Source organism: Chiloscyllium plagiosum, chromosome 29, assembly GCF_004010195.1.
Source record: "Chiloscyllium plagiosum isolate BGI_BamShark_2017 chromosome 29, ASM401019v2, whole genome shotgun sequence".
Taxonomy (NCBI): domain Eukaryota; kingdom Metazoa; phylum Chordata; class Chondrichthyes; order Orectolobiformes; family Hemiscylliidae; genus Chiloscyllium; species Chiloscyllium plagiosum.
In genome coordinates this window covers 31,005,097-31,024,246 of record NC_057738.1, presented here as the reverse complement: position 1 = coordinate 31,024,246, position 19,150 = coordinate 31,005,097, and the positions used below count along the sequence as shown (strand labels likewise).

The following is a 19,150-nucleotide window of genomic DNA, read 5'->3' as shown; positions in this document are numbered from 1 at the left end:
TTTTGATAACATTCCATCAAAAACCCATAAAATCTAGCTAAGTAAAAGACCAAACTTAAAAGATTGACTGCAAGTACATTTAAAATATTCCTCAAATCATTTGTGCTTAATACATTAAATACAGACACATCAATATTTCAGGATGGAAATTCTATATACAGAAAGAAAAACCAAGCTTCATTATAACTGTTAGACAAATTGCAAAATTAGATTTCTACTTCAGTCACTACAAGGTTTCCTGCAGTAATTTATATTGTTGATTTTAGTAGACAGGACCTATCACCTTGGTCCATTTTATTACTTCAGTTTTGACATCAACTACCACCTTCAGTAACTGATGACCTCGTGCGCTTGCTAAATTCCTCTACACTTTTTACATAAACTTTACAGCATCCAACTCAATTGGTACAAGCCAGTGTTAATCTACACACAAGCTGCCTCCCACCTTATCTTATCTATCCCCATCAAGATATACATCCATTCCATTATCCTTCATCTACTTATCTAGCTTTGCCTTAATTACCACGTAACAAAGTTCCAGATTCTAATTATTCAATCAGTGAAAAAAATTCCCTGTAATTTCTTCTTGGATTTATTGGTAACTACCTTTCTACGTATGGCCTCTTTTTGAATTCACCCGAGAAGCAGAAACATTTTGTCTCTCTCTCTCCACTCGATCCCCAAAATTTTAAAGACTTATCAGGCTATTTTTCAGCTAAGGTTGGCATTAAATCTATTCCCAGAAGTTTCTTCTCATGACTTGGCAACATGCTACAGCTATCAAGTCAGCCAAAACACACACCCTTATGATCAGAGCCTTCCTACTCCAACTGGGAAAATAAAGACTCACTTCATTAGCCAATTGGATGATGCTGGACAGTCAGGCAAACCACGTTTTTCCTCCCACCACCATTTTCAATACTTTTTTATATCAGGTAAAAAGAAACCTTCAAAGAAAATAACAAAAAAAATCTTATTATTATCACTTGGATTTTTTCTGATTTGTACATCAGTATCCCTCAGTCTCACTGTGCATCTACCCTGTTTGACCATATTTTTCAAGGATTGCATTCTCTCTTTACGCCCATATAAAACACTGAACCAGCTCATGTCAATCTATTTTGAAATTAATTTGTCATTTATAAATTTATTCTGCAATGATCATATTCAAGAAAAGCATGATTCCTCCATCATAAAAGGAACAATTCAGACCTGGTATTATGAGCTTTGAGTGGCAACATAGCTGGGGCTTTAGTGGAATGGGCAAAAGAGTGATGTGAAATATTTCCATAGAATGGTACGGACTCACTTAACATAAACTTTACTTTTGAAACAAAAATAATTAGCCAACAACTATCTAAAATAATATTATGTAAATACACAAATGGAAGCTGTATCAGTTGTATGCTGCACTGATTACTTACATAGTCTAATGTGGGCAGCATGGTGGCACAGTGGTTAGCACTGCTGTCTCACAACGCCAGAGAACTGGGTTCAATTCCCGCCTCAGGCAACTGTCTGTGTGGAGTTTGCACATTCTCCCCAAGTCTGCCCGGGTTTCCTCGGGTTGCTCTGGTTTCTTCCCAAAGTCCAAAGACGTGCAGGTTAGGTGAATTGGCCATGCTAAATTGCCCGTACTGTTAGGTGAAGGGGTAAATGTGGGGGAATGGATCTGTGGGTTGCTCTTCGGAGGATCGGTGTGGACTAGTTGGGCCGAAGGTCTGTTTCCACATTGTAAGTAATCTAATCACAGAAACTAGTCTCGAGGGCTCTTGTAATCAGTGGAAGTGTCCCTATGTCTGAACCAGGAAGATGAAGAATACAGAGAATGTTTGTAACCTCAGGATGTTTCAAAATGCTTTTACAGCCCCAAATGACTTACTTTAAAAAATGTGGTTACAGTTATACTGTAGGCAAATGCACGAAGTACGTTTTCACAAACAGCAATAATCAGGCAATGAAATGAGAATTGATGTATTGTCCAGCTGAGCTGTCGTTAGTGTGCATGGAATAATAAAATCAAAAATGTGTAAACTTAATCTGTGCTTATTTATAATTGTCCATTTTACAGTACAGGTAAATCACAAGACTTAGAGAAAGTTGACACATAGACAAAAAGAACTATTTAAAATCTAGGTGTTTTGTTAGAGCGCAGACTGATATGAGACAGTGAGACAGGGCGACGCAGCGAAGAAAATCAGAGAGACAATGAGAGAAGAGATCAGTCTGAGGCTGGTGCATTGAGAAAAGAGCAAGCCAAACAGCCAAGGAGGGTATGAGCAAGGCTGACAATAAGGTAGGACTTATAAATTAAGATGCATTCATTTCAATGCAAAGCACTGACAAGTAAGATAGATGAACTCAGGGCATGATTGGGAACATGGGTCTAGGATATCATGATGATTATAGAAACATAGCTCAGTGATGGACAGGACTGGCAGCTTGATGTTCCAGGGTATAGATGCTATAGGAAGGGTGGAAAGAGAGGAGGGTGGGTGATGTTCTTGGCTGGAATAATATTACAGCTGTACTTATTCTGCGGAGTATGTCTAGTGCAGTTAATTGGGTGGAACTGAGAAATAAGAAAGGGATGGTCACCTTATTGGGAATGTACTACAATCAGACTACTCTCCTACGAACCTGACCTTGAGAATTTTTAAAACATCACCTTATTGGGAATGTACTACAAATCCCGCAATAGTCAGCTGGAAATTGAGAAACACATTTGTAAGGAGATCTCAGTTACCTTTAAGAATAATGGGTCTGTAATTGTAGGGGATCTTAACTTTCCAAACATAGATTGGGGAGTGCAATAGTATTAAGGGCCTGAAATGGACAGGAATTTTTTTTAAAGTGTGTACAAATTTTCTGATTCGGTATGTGGATGTACGTACTAGTGAAGGAGCAAAAATTGACCTTCGCTTGGGAAATAATGTAAGGCAAGTGACTGAGGGGTCAGTGTACATTATTCTAATAGTTTTAAAATAGTGATGGAAAAGGATATACCTGATCGAAAAGCTAAAGTTCTAACTTGGAGGAAGGACAATTTTGTCAGAATTAGGCAAGAAATTTCAAAAGTTGATTGAGAGAGGATATTTGAAAGTAAAGAGATGCCTGGAAAATTGGAAGCCTTCAAAAATGAGAAAACAAGAGCCCAGAAACTGTATGTTCCTGTTAGTGTGAAAGGCAAAGCTGGTAGCTGTAGGGAATGTTGGACAACTAAAGAAATTGAGAGTCTGGTCAAGAAAAGGAAGGAAGCATATGTTAGGCATATACAGCAGGGATCGAGCCAATCCCTAGAAGAGTATATAAGGGCAGCAGGAGTATATTTAAGAGGGAAATCAAGACTGCAAAAAGGGGACAGGAGGTAGTTTGGCAAGTAGGGTTAAGGAGAATCCAAAAAGATTTTAGAAATGCATTAAGGACAAAAAAAAAAGAGTAACTGGGAAGAGAATAGTGCCCCCTTGAATATCTGCAAGGCCACCTATGTGAGAAACCACAGGAGCTGGGGAATATACTAAATGAGCAAGAGTTTAGTCTTGGAAAAGCACAGCAGGTCAGGCAGCATCCGAGGAGCAGGAGAATCGACATTTTGGGCATAAGCTCTTCATCAGGAATGAAGGGCTTATACCCAAAACATCGATTCTCCTGCTCCTCAGATGCTGCCTGACCTGCTGTGCTTTTCCTGCACCACGCTCGCAACTCTGATCTCCAGTATCTGCAGTCTTCACTTTCTACCAATATACTAAATTAGTATTTCACATCATTGTTTACTGTGGAGAATGATATGGAAGCTAGAGAACTTGGGTAAATAAATAGTGATATCCTGAAAAAAAGTGTTCATATTACAGAGGAAGAGATGCTGCAAGTCTTAAAAAGTTTAAAGTGGATAAAACCGTGGGACTTGATCAGGTGCACCCCAGAACTTTGTGGGAAGCTAGGGAAGTGATTGTTGGGTCCCTTGCTGAGATATTTGTATCGCTGATAGCCACAGTGCCAGAAATCTGGATGGTGGCTAATGTGATGCCATTATTTAAGAAACGTGATCAGGAAAGGTCAGGGAAATATAGACTGGTAAGCCTGACATCAATGGTGAGTTAGTTGTTGGAGGAGATTCTGAGGGACAGGATTTACATGTATTTGGAAAGGCAAGGACTGATTACGGACAAAAAGTAAGGACTACAGATGCTGGAGAATCAGGGTCAAAAAGTGTGGCTCTGGAAAAGCACAGCAGGGGGTCAAAAAGTGTGGCTCTGGAAAAGCACAGCAGGTTAGGCAGTGTTCGAGGAACAGGAGAGTCAATGTTTCAGGCATAAGTCCTTCATTCTTGATGAAGGGCTTATGCCCGAAACATCAACTCTCCTGATCCTCGGATGCTGCCTACCTGCTGTGCTTTTCCAGCACCACACTGTTCGACTCTGATTAGGATAGTTAACATAGCTTTGCATGTAGGAAATCATTCTCACTAACTTGATTGAATTTTTTGAAGTGACGAAGATGATTGATGAAGGCAGAGCTGTGAACATTGTCTATATGGACTTCAGTAAGGCGTTTGATAAGGTCCTGCACAGTAGACTGGTTAACAAGGTTAGATCACATGGAATACATGGAAAACTATCCTTTTGGATAGAAAATTGGCTTGAAGGTAGAAGACAGAGGGTGATGGTGGAGGGTTGCTTTTCAGACTGGAGGCCTGTTACCAGCGGTGTGCCACAAGGATCAGTGCTGGGTCCACTGCTTTTTATCATTTATATAAATGAGTTGGATATGAATATAGGAGACATGGTGAGCAATTTTGCAGATGACACTAAAATTGGTGGTGTAGTGAACAGTAAGAAGGTTACCTCAGAATACAACGGGATCTTCATCATATGGGGAAATGTGAGGTGCTGCATTTTGGAAAGGCAAATCAGAGCAGGACTTATACACTTAATGGTATGGTCCTGAGGAGTGTTGCCAAACAAAGCGACCTTGGAGTGCAGGTTCATAATTCCTTGAAAGAAGAGTTGCAAGTAGATAGGATGGTGAAGGAGGAGTTTGGCATGAATGCTTTTATTGGTCAGTGCATTGAGTATAGGAGTTTGGAGGTCATGTTGCAGTTGTACAGGACATTGGTTAGGCCACATTTGGATTATTGCATTCAATTCTCATCTCCCTGCTATGGGAAAGATGTGAAACTTGAAAGGGTTCAGAAAAGATTTACAAGGATGTTGCCAGGATTGGAGGGTTTGAGCTATAGAAAGAGGATAAATAGGCTGGGGCTATTTCTCCTGAAGTGTCAGAGGCTGAGGGGTGACCTTATAGAAGTTTTTAAAATCATGAAGGGTATGGATAAGATGAATAGCCAAGGTCTTTTGCCCAGGGTAGTGGAGTCCAAAACTAGAGGGCATAGGTTAAAGTGAGAGGAGAAAGATTTAAAAGGGACCTAAGGGACAACTTTTTCATGCAGAGTGGTGTGTCTATGGAAATGAGCTGCCAGAGGGAGTGATGGAGGCTGTTATAATTACAACATTTAAAAGGTATTTGGATGGATACATGAATAGGAACAATTTAGTGGTATGAACTAAATGCTGGCAAAAGGTACTAGTTTAAATCAGGATATCTGTTTGGTATGGATGAGTTGGACCAAAGAGTCTGTTGCTGTGTTCTATGACTCAAAATCATGTTGCCATTGAGTTGTGCATGCGTATTTAAAGTATTTCCTTCAACATTCAAGGCTGAAATAGATAGACTTTTAATCAATATGGGAATCAAATGTTATGAGGAAAAGCACAAAAGTGGAGTTGGGGATTACTAGATCAACTATGATCTCACTGAATAGTGGAGCAAAATTAATGGGACAATTGGACAGCTGTAGTTCCTATGCCTTATAGTCATTCAGTTCAAATATTTCAAACTGCTAGATTGCTAGAAGTGTGGGATTCATGGAGCATCTTGGACCTTAGTAGGCAGTGGAATCAACAGATTATTCTCCTTAATCAATATAATTTAAAAGATTAAGCAGAATTTTCAGCAGAGGGAGGGCAGAATTGGAATGGATGTCTTAGAGTCAAATTAGGTACAAAGTAAAGAGTGGGAAGTAAAATGTTGGATTGAGAAAGAAATAGCACATTGGAAGAAATAAAACAAACTTAAAAACATCTTTAAGAATAATTTATACATACAGGGATGACTCTCCAGTTGAAATTGTTCCCTTTCTCAGTTGAGGAAATCGATTGGCATTGTATTAACACATGATTTAAGGTGTGTTTTACCTATTCAGCACAAACACCAACTTGTTTGCGGAGACTGTAATATGGAAATCCAGCAAATATAAAAACATCAGGTAGCTTGACAGCATGTTGCAAGTCAACCAGCTCGATGTGATGACTTGCGACGTATCGCTTCTTTGCTCAAACCCACTGACCACATCGATAACAGTGCTAAACTCAAAATTCTTCTGTGGCAAGATTGAGCTCATTTCATATTTCTGCAAACAGAGAGGTGCAAATTAATGAACCTCTGATTCTGACTTGGACACATTCAAGTGAAACGAAAGTAGGCAAAAATGCTGGGATACTCCTGTTACAAAGTGAAACGAGACACTTGTACTGTGGGGAATAAAGTACATCCACAGGGTTTACCCTATCATACTTAATTATTGTGAAGAAGAAAATGTGACATTTTGTTGGTTTTCAACCTGCAGTCATCAGGACAATTCACAAGAAATACAAATTTAAAGGATAACAATGTTGGTTTCCCCTTACATTAGTATTTCTTGTGAATTGTCCTGATAAGGGTAAAAATGAACTTTCAATAAAATGTGTCATCTTTCAGCTATAGTGAAATATAATGCCAAACGTACTTACTTTGCCACATCCCGGTGGGCCCCACAATATGATGGACGGAATCTCATGTGATTCCAACAGAGTCCGCAGCAGAGTATTTTCACCCAAAACCTTATTCTGCCCAATAAGTTCGGCCAGGACAGTGGGCCTCATGATCTCCGCCAGGGGTTTCGCCTCCAGCTGCTGCAGCAGCGACACAGTCGCCCCTTGGGGACTGGGGGTCGAGGCGGCGGGTCGCTGTAAGAACTCAGAGAGCGAGGCGGCGGTTGCTGGGGTCTGCCTGGGCTGCGAGGCGCTGCACCTGCTCTTGCCATCGTTAACGGTCGAGCTCGCTGCTGCCTCGCGCTCGCTCTGCCCGGGCAGCGTTCCATCGCCGCGCGCTAGGCCCGGCGGGGTTCTGGCTGCAGCCTCGCGCCCGCTCTGCAGGAAAGACGTTTCATCGCCGAACGTTGCTCCTGGGGACAGGCGCGGCCTCTTGCTGCCCGGTTCCCCATCACTCTCGCCGTCGCCTTTCCTCACACCCAGACAGTGGTCCAGATGAGCATTGATCCTGAAACTCTGCATCTGCTGCGAGCAGACAGGGCATTGCACTATTGACGTCCTATCCCCCTGCATCTGCGCCATTTCTCCGCCCTAAACATTGATCCGAATGCATACTTCCTTCCTATTCCTCCACCCCTTTTGTTTTCACTATGGAAGGACTTACATCCTGAGTTTATGGATATGCTTCTTTCATCCCTCCCCTCTATGCGCTCCTTGATTTTTATTGCTCCTAATATTAACTTTGGACATAGCAAAGTCATAAGGAACTCGAAACATTAACTCACCTTCCCCCCCTCCCCCGCAGTTGCTGCTCAACCTGCTGAGTTTCTCCTGCATTTTCTGTGTTTGTTTCAGATTTCAGGTACTCACAGTATTTTGCTTTTAATGCCTAGAGATGAGTTGATCTGACCTCACTACATTCTACAGTTACGACCAAGACATTTGAGATGTACGTCGCATTGCTTGATCAGAGCCTGTTGTGAATATTTTCTAATCAACCTGTTTAGAGACGTTGTAACACAGCTATGGAAAAGGTGGGATTTTAACCCAGGCCTTCCAACTCACTGGGAGGGACATAACTGCACGTTGTAAGAATATTCAGTGCTGGGGACGTTTGCAGACAGATTATCCGTCAATAAGTACATGGCAAATTCTTTGATAAAACTGAGCAATTGGAAAATCAGAAATGGACTTTGAGATTCAAGTTCCATAAGAAATAGGAAAAGGAGTAAGCCATTCAGCTACTTGAGCTTGCACCGCCATTTAGTAGAATCATGGCTGATCCAGTATTTTTCTTGTCCACTCTTCTACATTTTCCCTGAAACTGTTGATTCCTGTACTGATAAGAATATAATCTATCATAGTCATAAATATGCACAAAGACTCTAGCCTGTATGGCTGTCGATGGAAAGGAGTTCCAAAGATGCTCAAGCCTCTGAGAGAAGAAATTCCTCATCTCAAATTTATGTCCCTTTATTCTGAGACTATGGCCTCTGATTCTAGACTCTCCCAAAAGAGGAAACATCCTGTCAGCATTTACCCTGTCGAGCCCTTAAGAATCCCATATGTTTCAATAAGATCACCTCTCATTCTTATAAACTCCATTGAGAAAAGTCTCAAACTGTTTAGTCTTTGCTCAATGCTTCCATACCAGGAACTATCCTAGTGACTTATGAACTGCTCCCAATGAAACAGTATCTTTCCTTTAAATAAGGGGACCAAAACTGTTCACAGTACTCCAGACGTGGTCTCACCAGCACCTTGTATATCTGCAATAAGATTTGCCTACTCTAAGGCTCCAACCCCCTTGAAATAAGGGCCAATTTTATATTAGTCTTCCTGATAATCTGCTGCATCTGTATGTTAACTTACTGTGTTTCATGCACAAGTAACCCCATGTCCCTTTGTGTTACAGCTTCTTGCCGTTTTTCTTCATTTGACTAATACCCAGTTCATTTGCTCTCTGTCCCAAAATGAACAACTTCACATTTTGCTACATTATACTCCATTTGCCTTCTTTTTGGCCACTTACTTAACCTATCAATATCTGTCTGCAAACTATTCATTTTCCTCTCGCAATCTGCCTTTCCACCTATTTTTGTCTGCAAATTTGGCTATAGTGCATTCACCATGATACCATAAGATGTTGGAGCAGGGTTAGGCCATTCAGCCCACCAACTCGGCTCTGCCATTCAATCTTGGCTGATAGGTTTCTCAACCCCACTTTTCCTGCCTCCTTCCTGTAATCCTTGATCCCATTACTAATCAAGAACCCATCTATCTCAGTCTTAAATACACTCAATGACTTGGCACTCACAGCCCGCTGCAACAATGAGTTCAACAGAGTTACCATCTCTGGCTGAAGAAATTCCTCCACATCTTGGTTCTAAAGGGTCATCTCTTCACTCTGAGGCTGTATCCATGGGTCCTAGTCTCTCCTAATCTTCTCCATACCCTTGTATCCAGGCCTCTCAGTATCCTGTAATTTTCAATCAGATCACCCTCATCTTTCTAAATTCCATCAAGTACAGACCAAGATTCCTTATAACAGGTCCTTCATCCCCAGGATCATTCTTGTAAACCTCTTCTGAACTTTAGAAGAATGAGGGGAAATCAAATTGAGGTATTCAAGATGATAAAATAGAAATGCAGCGGATGCTTCCTCTTGTGGGGCATTCTAGGACAAGAGGTCTTAGGGTACTGGGTAGCGAATTTAAAACAGAGTTGAGGAGAATCTACTTCCACCAAAGGGTTGCGAATCTGTAGAGTTTGCTCCCCCAAAGTGCAGTGGATGTAAATTTAGGGAGGAGTTAGACAGATTTTTAATTGGTAATGGGTTGAAGGGTTATGGGGAGAAGGCAGGAAAATGGGGGCGAGGAGCATATCAGCCATGATTGAATTGTGGAGCAGACTCGATGGGATGAATGGCCTAATATTGGTCCTACATCTTATGAACGTATGACCCAAGTTTCTCACTCTTGAACTGCCTATTAAATTCTATAATGCTATGATCAGGGCTTCCTAGAGGCTGCTTTACTCTGAGAACATTTATGAAATCTGTCTCATTACCAAATCCAAGATGGCATGCTCCCTGGTTGATTTCATGACATATTTCTCTAGGACATTATCCTTAATGTACTCTCTGAATTTGTTGTCATAGTCACCCTTTCCAATTGATTAGCCCCATCAACAGGAAGATTAAAGTTATCCATAATTGTTAAATGGAGAAATGGCAGATGGATTTTAATCTGGACAAGTGTGAGATGATGCATTTTGGGAAGTCAAATGCACAAAAGTGTATAGTAAATGGCAGGACCCTTAGGAGTATTGATGTACAGAGGAATTTTGGGGTGCAAGTTCATAGCTCCTTGAAAGTGGCAAAAGAGAACAAAGAAAATTACAGCACAGGAACAGGATATTTGGCCCTCCAAGCCTGTGCCTATCCACATCCTCTATCTAAACCTACCGCCTATTTCCTAAAGATCTGTATTCCTTTGCTCGCTGCCCATTTATGTATCTGTCTAGTTACTAAATGATGCTATCGTGCCCACCTCTACTACCTCTAATGAGTGGGGGATGGGGCTGGGGTAAGGTAGATGGGAATGTGATACCTATTTATCTCTCAGCGCTCTTGGACCACTCCCTCAATCCTGAAGAAGAGCTTATGTTTGAAACGTCGACTCTTCTGCTCCTCAAATGCTGCCTGACTAGCTATGCTTTTCCAGCACTACACTCTTCAAGCCTGTAGGATGAAAACAGTTTGGGTTAGCAAATCCTTTTAAGCTTGACTGTACAAATGGAGTGCATTGATAGCAAGAGGCCCTCCTGTATATCAGGGCAGTTATCAAGAAGACTTTATACGACAGTGTACAGGATACCCGAGACAAATTACTATCTCTCATTGACCTGACAAAGGCAATTGGGTCTTTTGAAATGAGTAAAAACCCTGGAAATAACTAATGACCAGCTGAGTTATATTCGAGTCTGTGGGCTAGATTGATCCAAACCTGTTGGGATTGTACCAGCGTATTCTTCTGGCTAGCAGCCTGTTAGAATCCATGAGGAAATGCATCATCACAATCTGGGAGAATGTGGAGAGTCAGATCATAGTTGCGTGCTTATTTCGCTACTTAAAGTAGTGCAACAAAATTCATCATCCATCTCAATCTGGACTGTACTGTACCTGAGAGGAAGATTGTACTATATTATTTAGGGATATGATTGCCTAGGCGTGGGATAGGATACAGGGGTGGACTTCTGATCTTAGACCAGGAAATGGCCTTTGATAGGATAATGACACCGACATGATGGATATGCTCTCCAAATTGGGATTTAAGATATTTTCTAATCAACCTGGTCAGAATGTTTCTCTACTACTCTAGAGGAGGTGGGATTTGAACCCAGGCTTCCCAGGGACACTGCCACTGTAGCACAGGGCCTCCCAAGCTTGGAGTTTGAGGAGTGATTTTGCAATTGCATTAAATCAGCCATGATCGAATGGTGAAGCAGACCAAGTGGACCGAATGGTCTAATTCTATTCCAGAGGCATCAGGGGTTCCTGTGGTGTTGTGGGACTGTCCCCACCTCTGGACCAGAACTTTTGGGTTCAAGTCCCATCGACCTCAGACATCTGTCATAACATGTCTGTGCAGGTTGATTTAATAAGATCTCATTCAGATGAGCCCATGCATGCATCGTAGCTGAAAGAAGCAAATATTTACAGAAACTGACCATATGGGAGCAAAATGTTCTATGGTGGGCAAAAGCTTACTCTTCAAGTGCTATTCTTGCCGTTGGCTGAATTTGGTACAGTTCTAATCCATACCTATTCCAAGGAAGTCACTATAGCTATCTTCCACTTAATCTGGTGATCAAACATGGAGCATGTAACAAGGTCAGCCGGGTGGTCCTTGTAAAATATGAGTCCCCTGAACTGGAGTTGTTAATCTGGTCCAATCAGGGAGTACTGGCTGGCTAAAAAAAAACAGGGATGTCATAAGCACTACCACTGTTAAGAGGCAGTGTAGGGGATACAAAAGAAAAATAAAGAAAAAAAAAAGAAATGTCAGAAAGAAAACAGCAGTGTCAGACATTCTGTTTCCTCTGAGAGCTGGCTCTGAGGGAGCTAGATCAGTGTTAAAGACTCTTCACATGTAAATAAAGAGTGACTTGCTAACAGGATACCCAGCCTCTGTGGAGACATTTCAGTGGCATCGAGAGAAAAGCATGTTCCTGAAGAAATTCACCCGCAACAGTTGAGTTTGAGTTGGGGTAAATATTTCTGGTATCATGCAGCTATGTGGGAAGCTTGATTTATTTGATCTTGCTGTCTAAGACTGGGCCCAGTGTGTAGAAAGAATGCATTATTTTTTCCAGGCAAATAACATTGGCACGGATGAAAAGCAACAAATAATTCTCCTTACAGCTCATGGACCCACAGCTTTTTTGGTAATTAGGAGCCTAACATTCCCTGAGGCAACAGATACTAAAATCGCTCAAGAGTTGATGGATTTAGTTAAGGAATATTATGACCCCAAGTCTCCTTTAATTCTGAGATGCTATCATTTTTATGTGGCAATTCGAGAACCAGGTGAATCCATATCGGGATTTTTGACTAGGTTAAAACGACTGGCAGAGATGTGTGATTTTGGTTTAACACTTAATGAGATGCTGAGGCACTATTTGGTATTTTAAACATAATGTAAAGGTGCAATGTTCCTGATGCAATTCAATCCGTCAAACTACTCAACATTAGGCAAATTTAAATGTGGTTAAAATACAACAAAAGAGAGAATAAAGAAAAGAATTGGCTTAACTGTAACTCTGTTGGAACACTTAACTAAATAATTGATACTGTAACTATTGCCAATTAACTGTTCCAATATCGCAACATCCCATAAACATACCGTTAGAAAAGGCAAATTCAGAATTTCGATTATCTCACATGCAACTCCAGCCACTCTGGAGGAAAAGCATCCAGAGAAAAGTCAGAGAGAGAGTGTAGCAGCCAGCAGAGATTCACTGCCTTCCAACCCTGCTGAGACCCCAGCAACAACTGCTGAAAAAAGTAAAAAATCTGGCTCTGTGAGATCTTGACCCCACCAATTCATGCTGCTTTTATTGTTCCAAATTTAAAAAAATTGTTTATTTTCTCATAGGCTGTTCAGCACATGTCCCCCAATCTCTCTCTAAAAGAAACCAAGACAAAACACATCTCTTAAAGCCACGGTATTGTCACAAAAACAAGTTTGTAAAAGTGGCAGCTGGAAAGATATCAGATGGAGATTCTAATGAATGATGTTACACCATGCAATAGGTTGGCATTGTCCAGTTTAAAAGATGATAAATAGTTTGTGACTTTTAGAATGATGACTGCTGCAGGAGAACATCAGGTGAATGTAAAGTGTCACATAGATGCCTATGTTTAATGCAAATTGTGAGCTTGATAGACCTGTGCAAAGTGGCTAAGATGATAATGCAAAAGTCAATGGTGGGGTCAAGATCTCACAAAGCCAGATTTTTTACTTTTTTCAGCAGTTGTTGCTGGGGTCTCAGCAGGGTTGGAAGGCAGTGAATCTCTGCTGGCTGCTAAGATGATAATGCCTTTGAAGGCAAAATTGAGACTGTGTAATCAAATGGTATTCATCCCAAGAGGACAAATTATGCTCAGAGTCCAATGTAATGTAAAGAATGATGATTTGGAGTTCCAAATATAAACAGTAGCAAAATCCATACATGGCTGAAGCAAATTTAAAACTTGAACTGGTAACTCTAGAGCTAGAGGAGCAACGGAGCATTTCACAGGTCAATATTCTATTGACTGAAGTGTGAATTCTAGAAGATTACAAAGATGTTCTTACAGGTCTTGAATGTGTTCCCAATGAATATCATCTTGAAATAGATGAGAGTATGAGACCAAGTCAGCAATTACCGAGGAGAGTTCCAACTGCCCTCTCATCCAACCTAGAAAATAAAACAGAAGAACTGGAAAAGAAGCAAAACTAATATAGGAAGTGACAACTCTTAGAGACTGCATTAGTAACACGGTGACAGTGAAAACACCCGTAAAACTCAACATATGCATAGATCCAATAGATCTTAATAAAGTTTTGAAGAAACCTCACAACTTTATGCCAACCTTGGAAGAAATTTTGCCTCAATTTGCCAAGGTATGATACTCTGTCTTGATATGAAGGATGGTTACTGGCAAGCAAATATGGACAAAAACAGCAGTTTTCTGATTGCATTCTGGGTATCATTTGGGAGATACAGATGGCTGCTTGTAGCTTTTCACATTTCCCCTTGCCAGAAGAACATGGTTCAGACAGTCATAGAATCATACAACACAGGTCCTTCAGCCCAACTTATCCATGCTGACCAGGCTTCCTAAACTAAACTAATCCCATTTGCCTGAATTTGGCCCATATCCCTCTAAACTTTTCCTAGCAGTGTATCTGTCCAAATGTCATTTAAACATTTTAATTGTACCTAACTCTAATTCATCTGGCAGCTTGTTCCATATATGCAGCAACCTCTGTGCAAAAAGTCCATTTTAAATCTTTCCCCTTTCATTTTAAACCTATGCCCTCTAGTGTTGGATTCCCCTACCCTGGGGAAAAGACTTGGCTATTCACTTATCTATGACCCTCATGATTTCATAAACCTCCATAAGGATACCTCCCATCCTACATGCCAGGAAAAAAAATCTTCCAGTCATGGCAACATCCCTGGAAACTTTTTCTGAACCCTTTCTAGTTTAAAAACAACCTTTCAATAGAGCAATCAGAATACTATGTCGTACTCCAAATGTGACCTTACCTATGTCTTGTACAGCTGCCACATGACATCACACTCGGTGCTCTGACCGATGAAGACAAAGATGCCAAATGCTTTCTTCACCACCCTGTCTAACAGTGATGCCACTTTCAAGGAACTACATACCCCTCAGTCTCTCTTTTTTTTTTAATTTCAAAAATATACTTTATTCATAAAATAATTTGATGGTCTGTACAGTTGGTCATGCCATACATATGTAAACATGTACATACAGAGATCAGAATTTATCATTTTTATACAGGTCCGTACATTTTGAGGCGTCAGCAGAGCCCAAATAACTGCATGGGCCCCCTGTTCTTCGTTAGGCAGGCAGGCTTTACACAGTGGTCTTTCCCCACCGCGCCTTGGCGGCAGCTGCCCCAAGCTTCAGCGCGTCCCTCAACATGGAATGTGCCAGTCTGCAACACTCAGTCGGGGTCAACTCCTTCAGCTGGAAGATCAGCAGGTTTCGGACCACCCAGAGAGCGTCCTTCACCGAGTTGATGATCCTCCAGGCACAGTTGATGTTCGCCTCGGTGTGTGTCCCGGGGAACAGACCGCAGAGCACGGAGTCCCGCATCACGGCGCTGCTCGGGACGAACCTCGACAAACACCACTGCATTCCTCTCCAGACTTCCTCTGCATAGGCACATTCCAGAAGGAGGTGTGTGACAGTCTCGTCCCCCCCGCAGCCGCTTCGAGGCCAGCGTGCGGTGCGGCTGAGAGTCCGGGCGTGATTAAAGGATCTCACAGGCAGAGCCCTTCACACCACCAGCCAAGCCATGTCTTGGTGCGTGTTGGAAAGTTCTGGCGATGAGGCATTCTGCCAAATGGCTTTGACAGTCTGCCCAGGGAACCGCTCGATAGGATCCGCCCTCTCCTTTTCCCGAAGGGTCTCAAAGACACTACGTGCTGACCACTTCCTGATGGACCTGTGCGCGGCAGCGAGGCCAGGCCCATCTTTCGCAACACCGGGGACAGGTAGAATCTCAGTACGTAGTGACACTTGGTGTTTGCGTACAGCTTGATGCAGCCACACACAAAGGTGGCCATCAGGGTGAGGGTGGCATTGGGTGTATTTTTTCCTCCGTTGCCCAGATCTTTATACAGTGAGTCCCTTCGGACCCGGTCCATCTTTGACCTCCATATAAACTGGAAGATGGCCCGGGTGACTGCAGCGGCACAGGTTCTGGGAATAGGCCAGACCTGTGCCACGTATAATAGCAATGACAGTGCCTCACACCTGATGACCAGGTTTTTTCCTGCGATGGAGAGCGACCGTAGCTTCCATCTGCACAGTTTCTGCCTCACTTCGCTGATACACTCCTCCCAAGACTTGGCGCACACCCCAGCCCCTCCAAACCAAATACCCAGCACCTTCAGGTGGTCGGTCCTGACGGTGAAGGGGATCGAGGATTGGTCGGCCCAGTTCCCGAAGAGCATGGCCTCGCTCTTGCCTCGGTTTACCTTGACCCCCGAGGCCCGTTCGAACTGGTCACAAATGCACATGAGTCTGCGCACGGACAGCGGATCCGAGCAGAAAACGGCGACGTCATCCATGTACAGGGAGGCCTTAACCTGCAGGCCCCCGCTGCCAGGAATAGTCACCCCTCTCAGGCTCGCATCCTTCCTGATGGACTCGGCAAATGGCTCTATGCAGCACACAAACAAGGCATACCCCTCAGTCTCTCTGTTCAACAACACTCCCCTAGGCCCTACCATTAATTATGTAAGTCCTGCTCTGGTATGTCTTACCAAAATGCAACACCTCACATTTATCTGCATTAAACTCCATCTGCCATTCCTCAGCCCACTGGCCCAGTTGATCAGGATCCACTTGTACTCTTAGATAACCTTCTTCACTGTCCACTATACCACCAATGTTAGTGTCATTTGCAAACTCATCAAACTCAAATATATGCCTCCTATATTCTCATCCAAATTGTTTATGTTAATGATGAACAACAGTGGATCCAGCACAGATCCTTGCAGCACACTACTGGTCACAGACTCCAATCTGAACAACACAACATGATCTTCCTGGAGTGGAAGCTATTTGGGTGACCTGCTAGTCTTTGCATGTTAAGATATGCTGGAAGAAGCTAAGGCAGACCATGCTCACAGTCAAGTGCAACTGTTGGAGACAGATGAGTCTGAAACTGAACAAAAAAAGTACAATTGAAAAAGTCATGTACATAGGTTATATACTAATGGGAAAAAAAGACTTTGCCTGCATCCTGACGTGATGAAATCTGAGCAGACATGCAGCAACAAAAAGATGCCAAAGTAGTGCACCAATTTGTTGGATCCATGACCTGGCTGGCAAAGTTCTTGCCTCATTTGTCAAAGAGCATGAACCACTATGCAAGCTCACTGCTAAGGATGTAGTGGTTTTGGAGCACGGTATAAGAAGCAGTTTTCAATATAATCAAACAGTTAGTGATAAGTTCAGTGCTGAGATACTCTGATATAAATGATGAAGTCACCTTGCAGTGTGATGCCAGTGAGACAATATGCGGAGCAACCCTTAGGTAACAAGGACAACCAGTTGTATTTGCATCCACAGTGTTAACTTGAACTGAATGGTGCCATGTTCAGGCTGAGAAAGAAGGCCTAATTATTGTCTTTGCTTGTGAACAGTTTAACAAATACTGCTTGGGGAGAGACATAACTACAAGGTAGACAAGTAGCTTGTCTGTCTTGAATCTACAGTATTTCTTTGTCTCGAATCCAACCACAAGGCATTTCAAAGCATCTTCGTCGAACCATTTCTGCGTGCTTCATACTGTCATCAAAGAATGTTGCTCTGTTATTAGAGATTTCATCTGAACGTGATCTACAAGGAAAGGAAACAGATGTACATTTTGTCATGCTGAAAGTTGAGGCTGCTGAGATGGAGTGTCAAATCTTCCCAATTCAATAAAAAACAACAGCTTGACAGGTTCTGCTAGTTATTAACTCAACAGTCTAATTGAATCTGAAAGACAAGCCCTTGCTCAAATCAAGCAAACTATGTAATAAGATGCAACTCTTCAATTGCTGCAGCAAGTAGTGATGAAAAAGGTCCTAGAAACATCAAAGACATGTCGTTATAGAAGAGTATTGGGCATAGAGAAATGAAGTGGCAATTCAGGATAGCATTTCTTCCACAAAAGAAATTGTCATCATTAAGGAAATTAGTTAAGAAATGCTAAAGTGCATTTATGCAAACAGTTAAAGAATTGAGTCTAGTCTTTGGAAGGTAAGACTAGTGCTTCACTGGCCAAATATGAACAACAAGATTAAAGGCCACATCAGCGAGTGCAGTGCTTGTAGTGATCACCAAGTCAAGAAACTAAAGGGCCGTTTATAATGCGTGGTATTCCAGATAGCGAGGGATGAAGCTTGGAGTAGATATCTTTACTCTTGCAGGAGTTGACTATCTTGACACTGACAGCTTCATTCTGATTAATATGTGTTAGGCTAGCTGCTGTCAATGACTTACCAATGAGATTGCAGAATGCCTGAAAGCACATTTCAGTCATTATGCATTCCTAACATTGTGATAAGTGGCAATGGCCCTCAATTCACAAGTGAAGAATTCTGGCACTTCATAAATGATTATCTCCATACCATTCCCAGTCAAATGGGGGAACAAAAACTGATTGGCATTGGAAATCATCAAAAGGATCCTAAAGGAATCAATCAAATCCAGCACAGACTTGAACACGGCAAAATAAAATGGACAATTACACCTACTGAAGGCATAAAATGTATTCCATTACACCACAATTAAACTATACCTCCAATAGTGAAAAAGGAGCAAGTGACAAAATCAATCTAAAAGCTCAGAAAGCCAAATTTTTGTTTAATATTTCTGGCAATGACTTGGCAGTTTTGAGTTTTGGCAAGACAGTCAGAATGAAAATGTTCAACATTCTCAATAAGAGTCAGCTCTTGTCGCTATTTAGGACCTGTGAAGGGCAGTTCTCATCTTGATTATCTTTGGTGAACATGAATAGCCAGCCATGCTGCTGCATCCACAGACATATATGTACAACTAGAGACATGTTCCTTCACTGCAGACAGCTCATCAGGAAGATATGATCTCACCATTTGATACATCATGATCATCTGTCTCAGAGTTTCACATGTTGCCCAACAAGGACAATGGATCAGCACAACAGTTACCACATTGTAGGAAGTCACCCTAGGAAGAAACAGGTACCAGATGGGCTGCAAATGATAACATACATACATATCATTAGAGAACCTGCACAATTTAAAGATTATGTATGCAATGCACGTGAGAAATTGACAAAAGTAGGACTGATAGAAATAATTTCCCTCCCCTCCCCTATCAGCATTCCGTAAAGACCACTCCCTCCGTGACTCCCTCGTCAGATCCACATCCCCCACCAACCCAACCTAACCTCCCGGCACCTTCCCATGCAACCGCAGGAGGTGCAAGACTTGCGCCCACACCT

At 42.1% G+C, this 19,150-nt stretch overlaps 2 protein-coding genes across 4 annotated transcripts in view; one reads left to right on the top strand and one right to left on the bottom strand.

The window, feature by feature from the left end:
- wrnip1 (WRN helicase interacting protein 1) overlaps positions 1–7,648 on the bottom strand; it is a 69,829-nt gene extending 62,181 nt beyond the window's left edge. The window contains exon 1 of one of the 3 annotated variants that reach the window (XM_043719401.1): positions 6,849–7,648. In XM_043719401.1, coding sequence (XP_043575336.1) covers positions 6,849–7,451 — 603 coding nt within the window. In that variant the 5' untranslated portion in view covers positions 7,452–7,648. The remainder of the gene's footprint in view (positions 1–6,848) is intronic. The other 2 variants (XM_043719400.1, XM_043719399.1) reach the window with 2 other exon arrangements.
- The window catches only part of mylk4b (myosin light chain kinase family, member 4b), a 189,528-nt gene that overhangs the window by 7,371 nt on the left and 163,007 nt on the right, over positions 1–19,150 (top strand). The gene's annotated exons all lie outside the window — the stretch shown is intronic.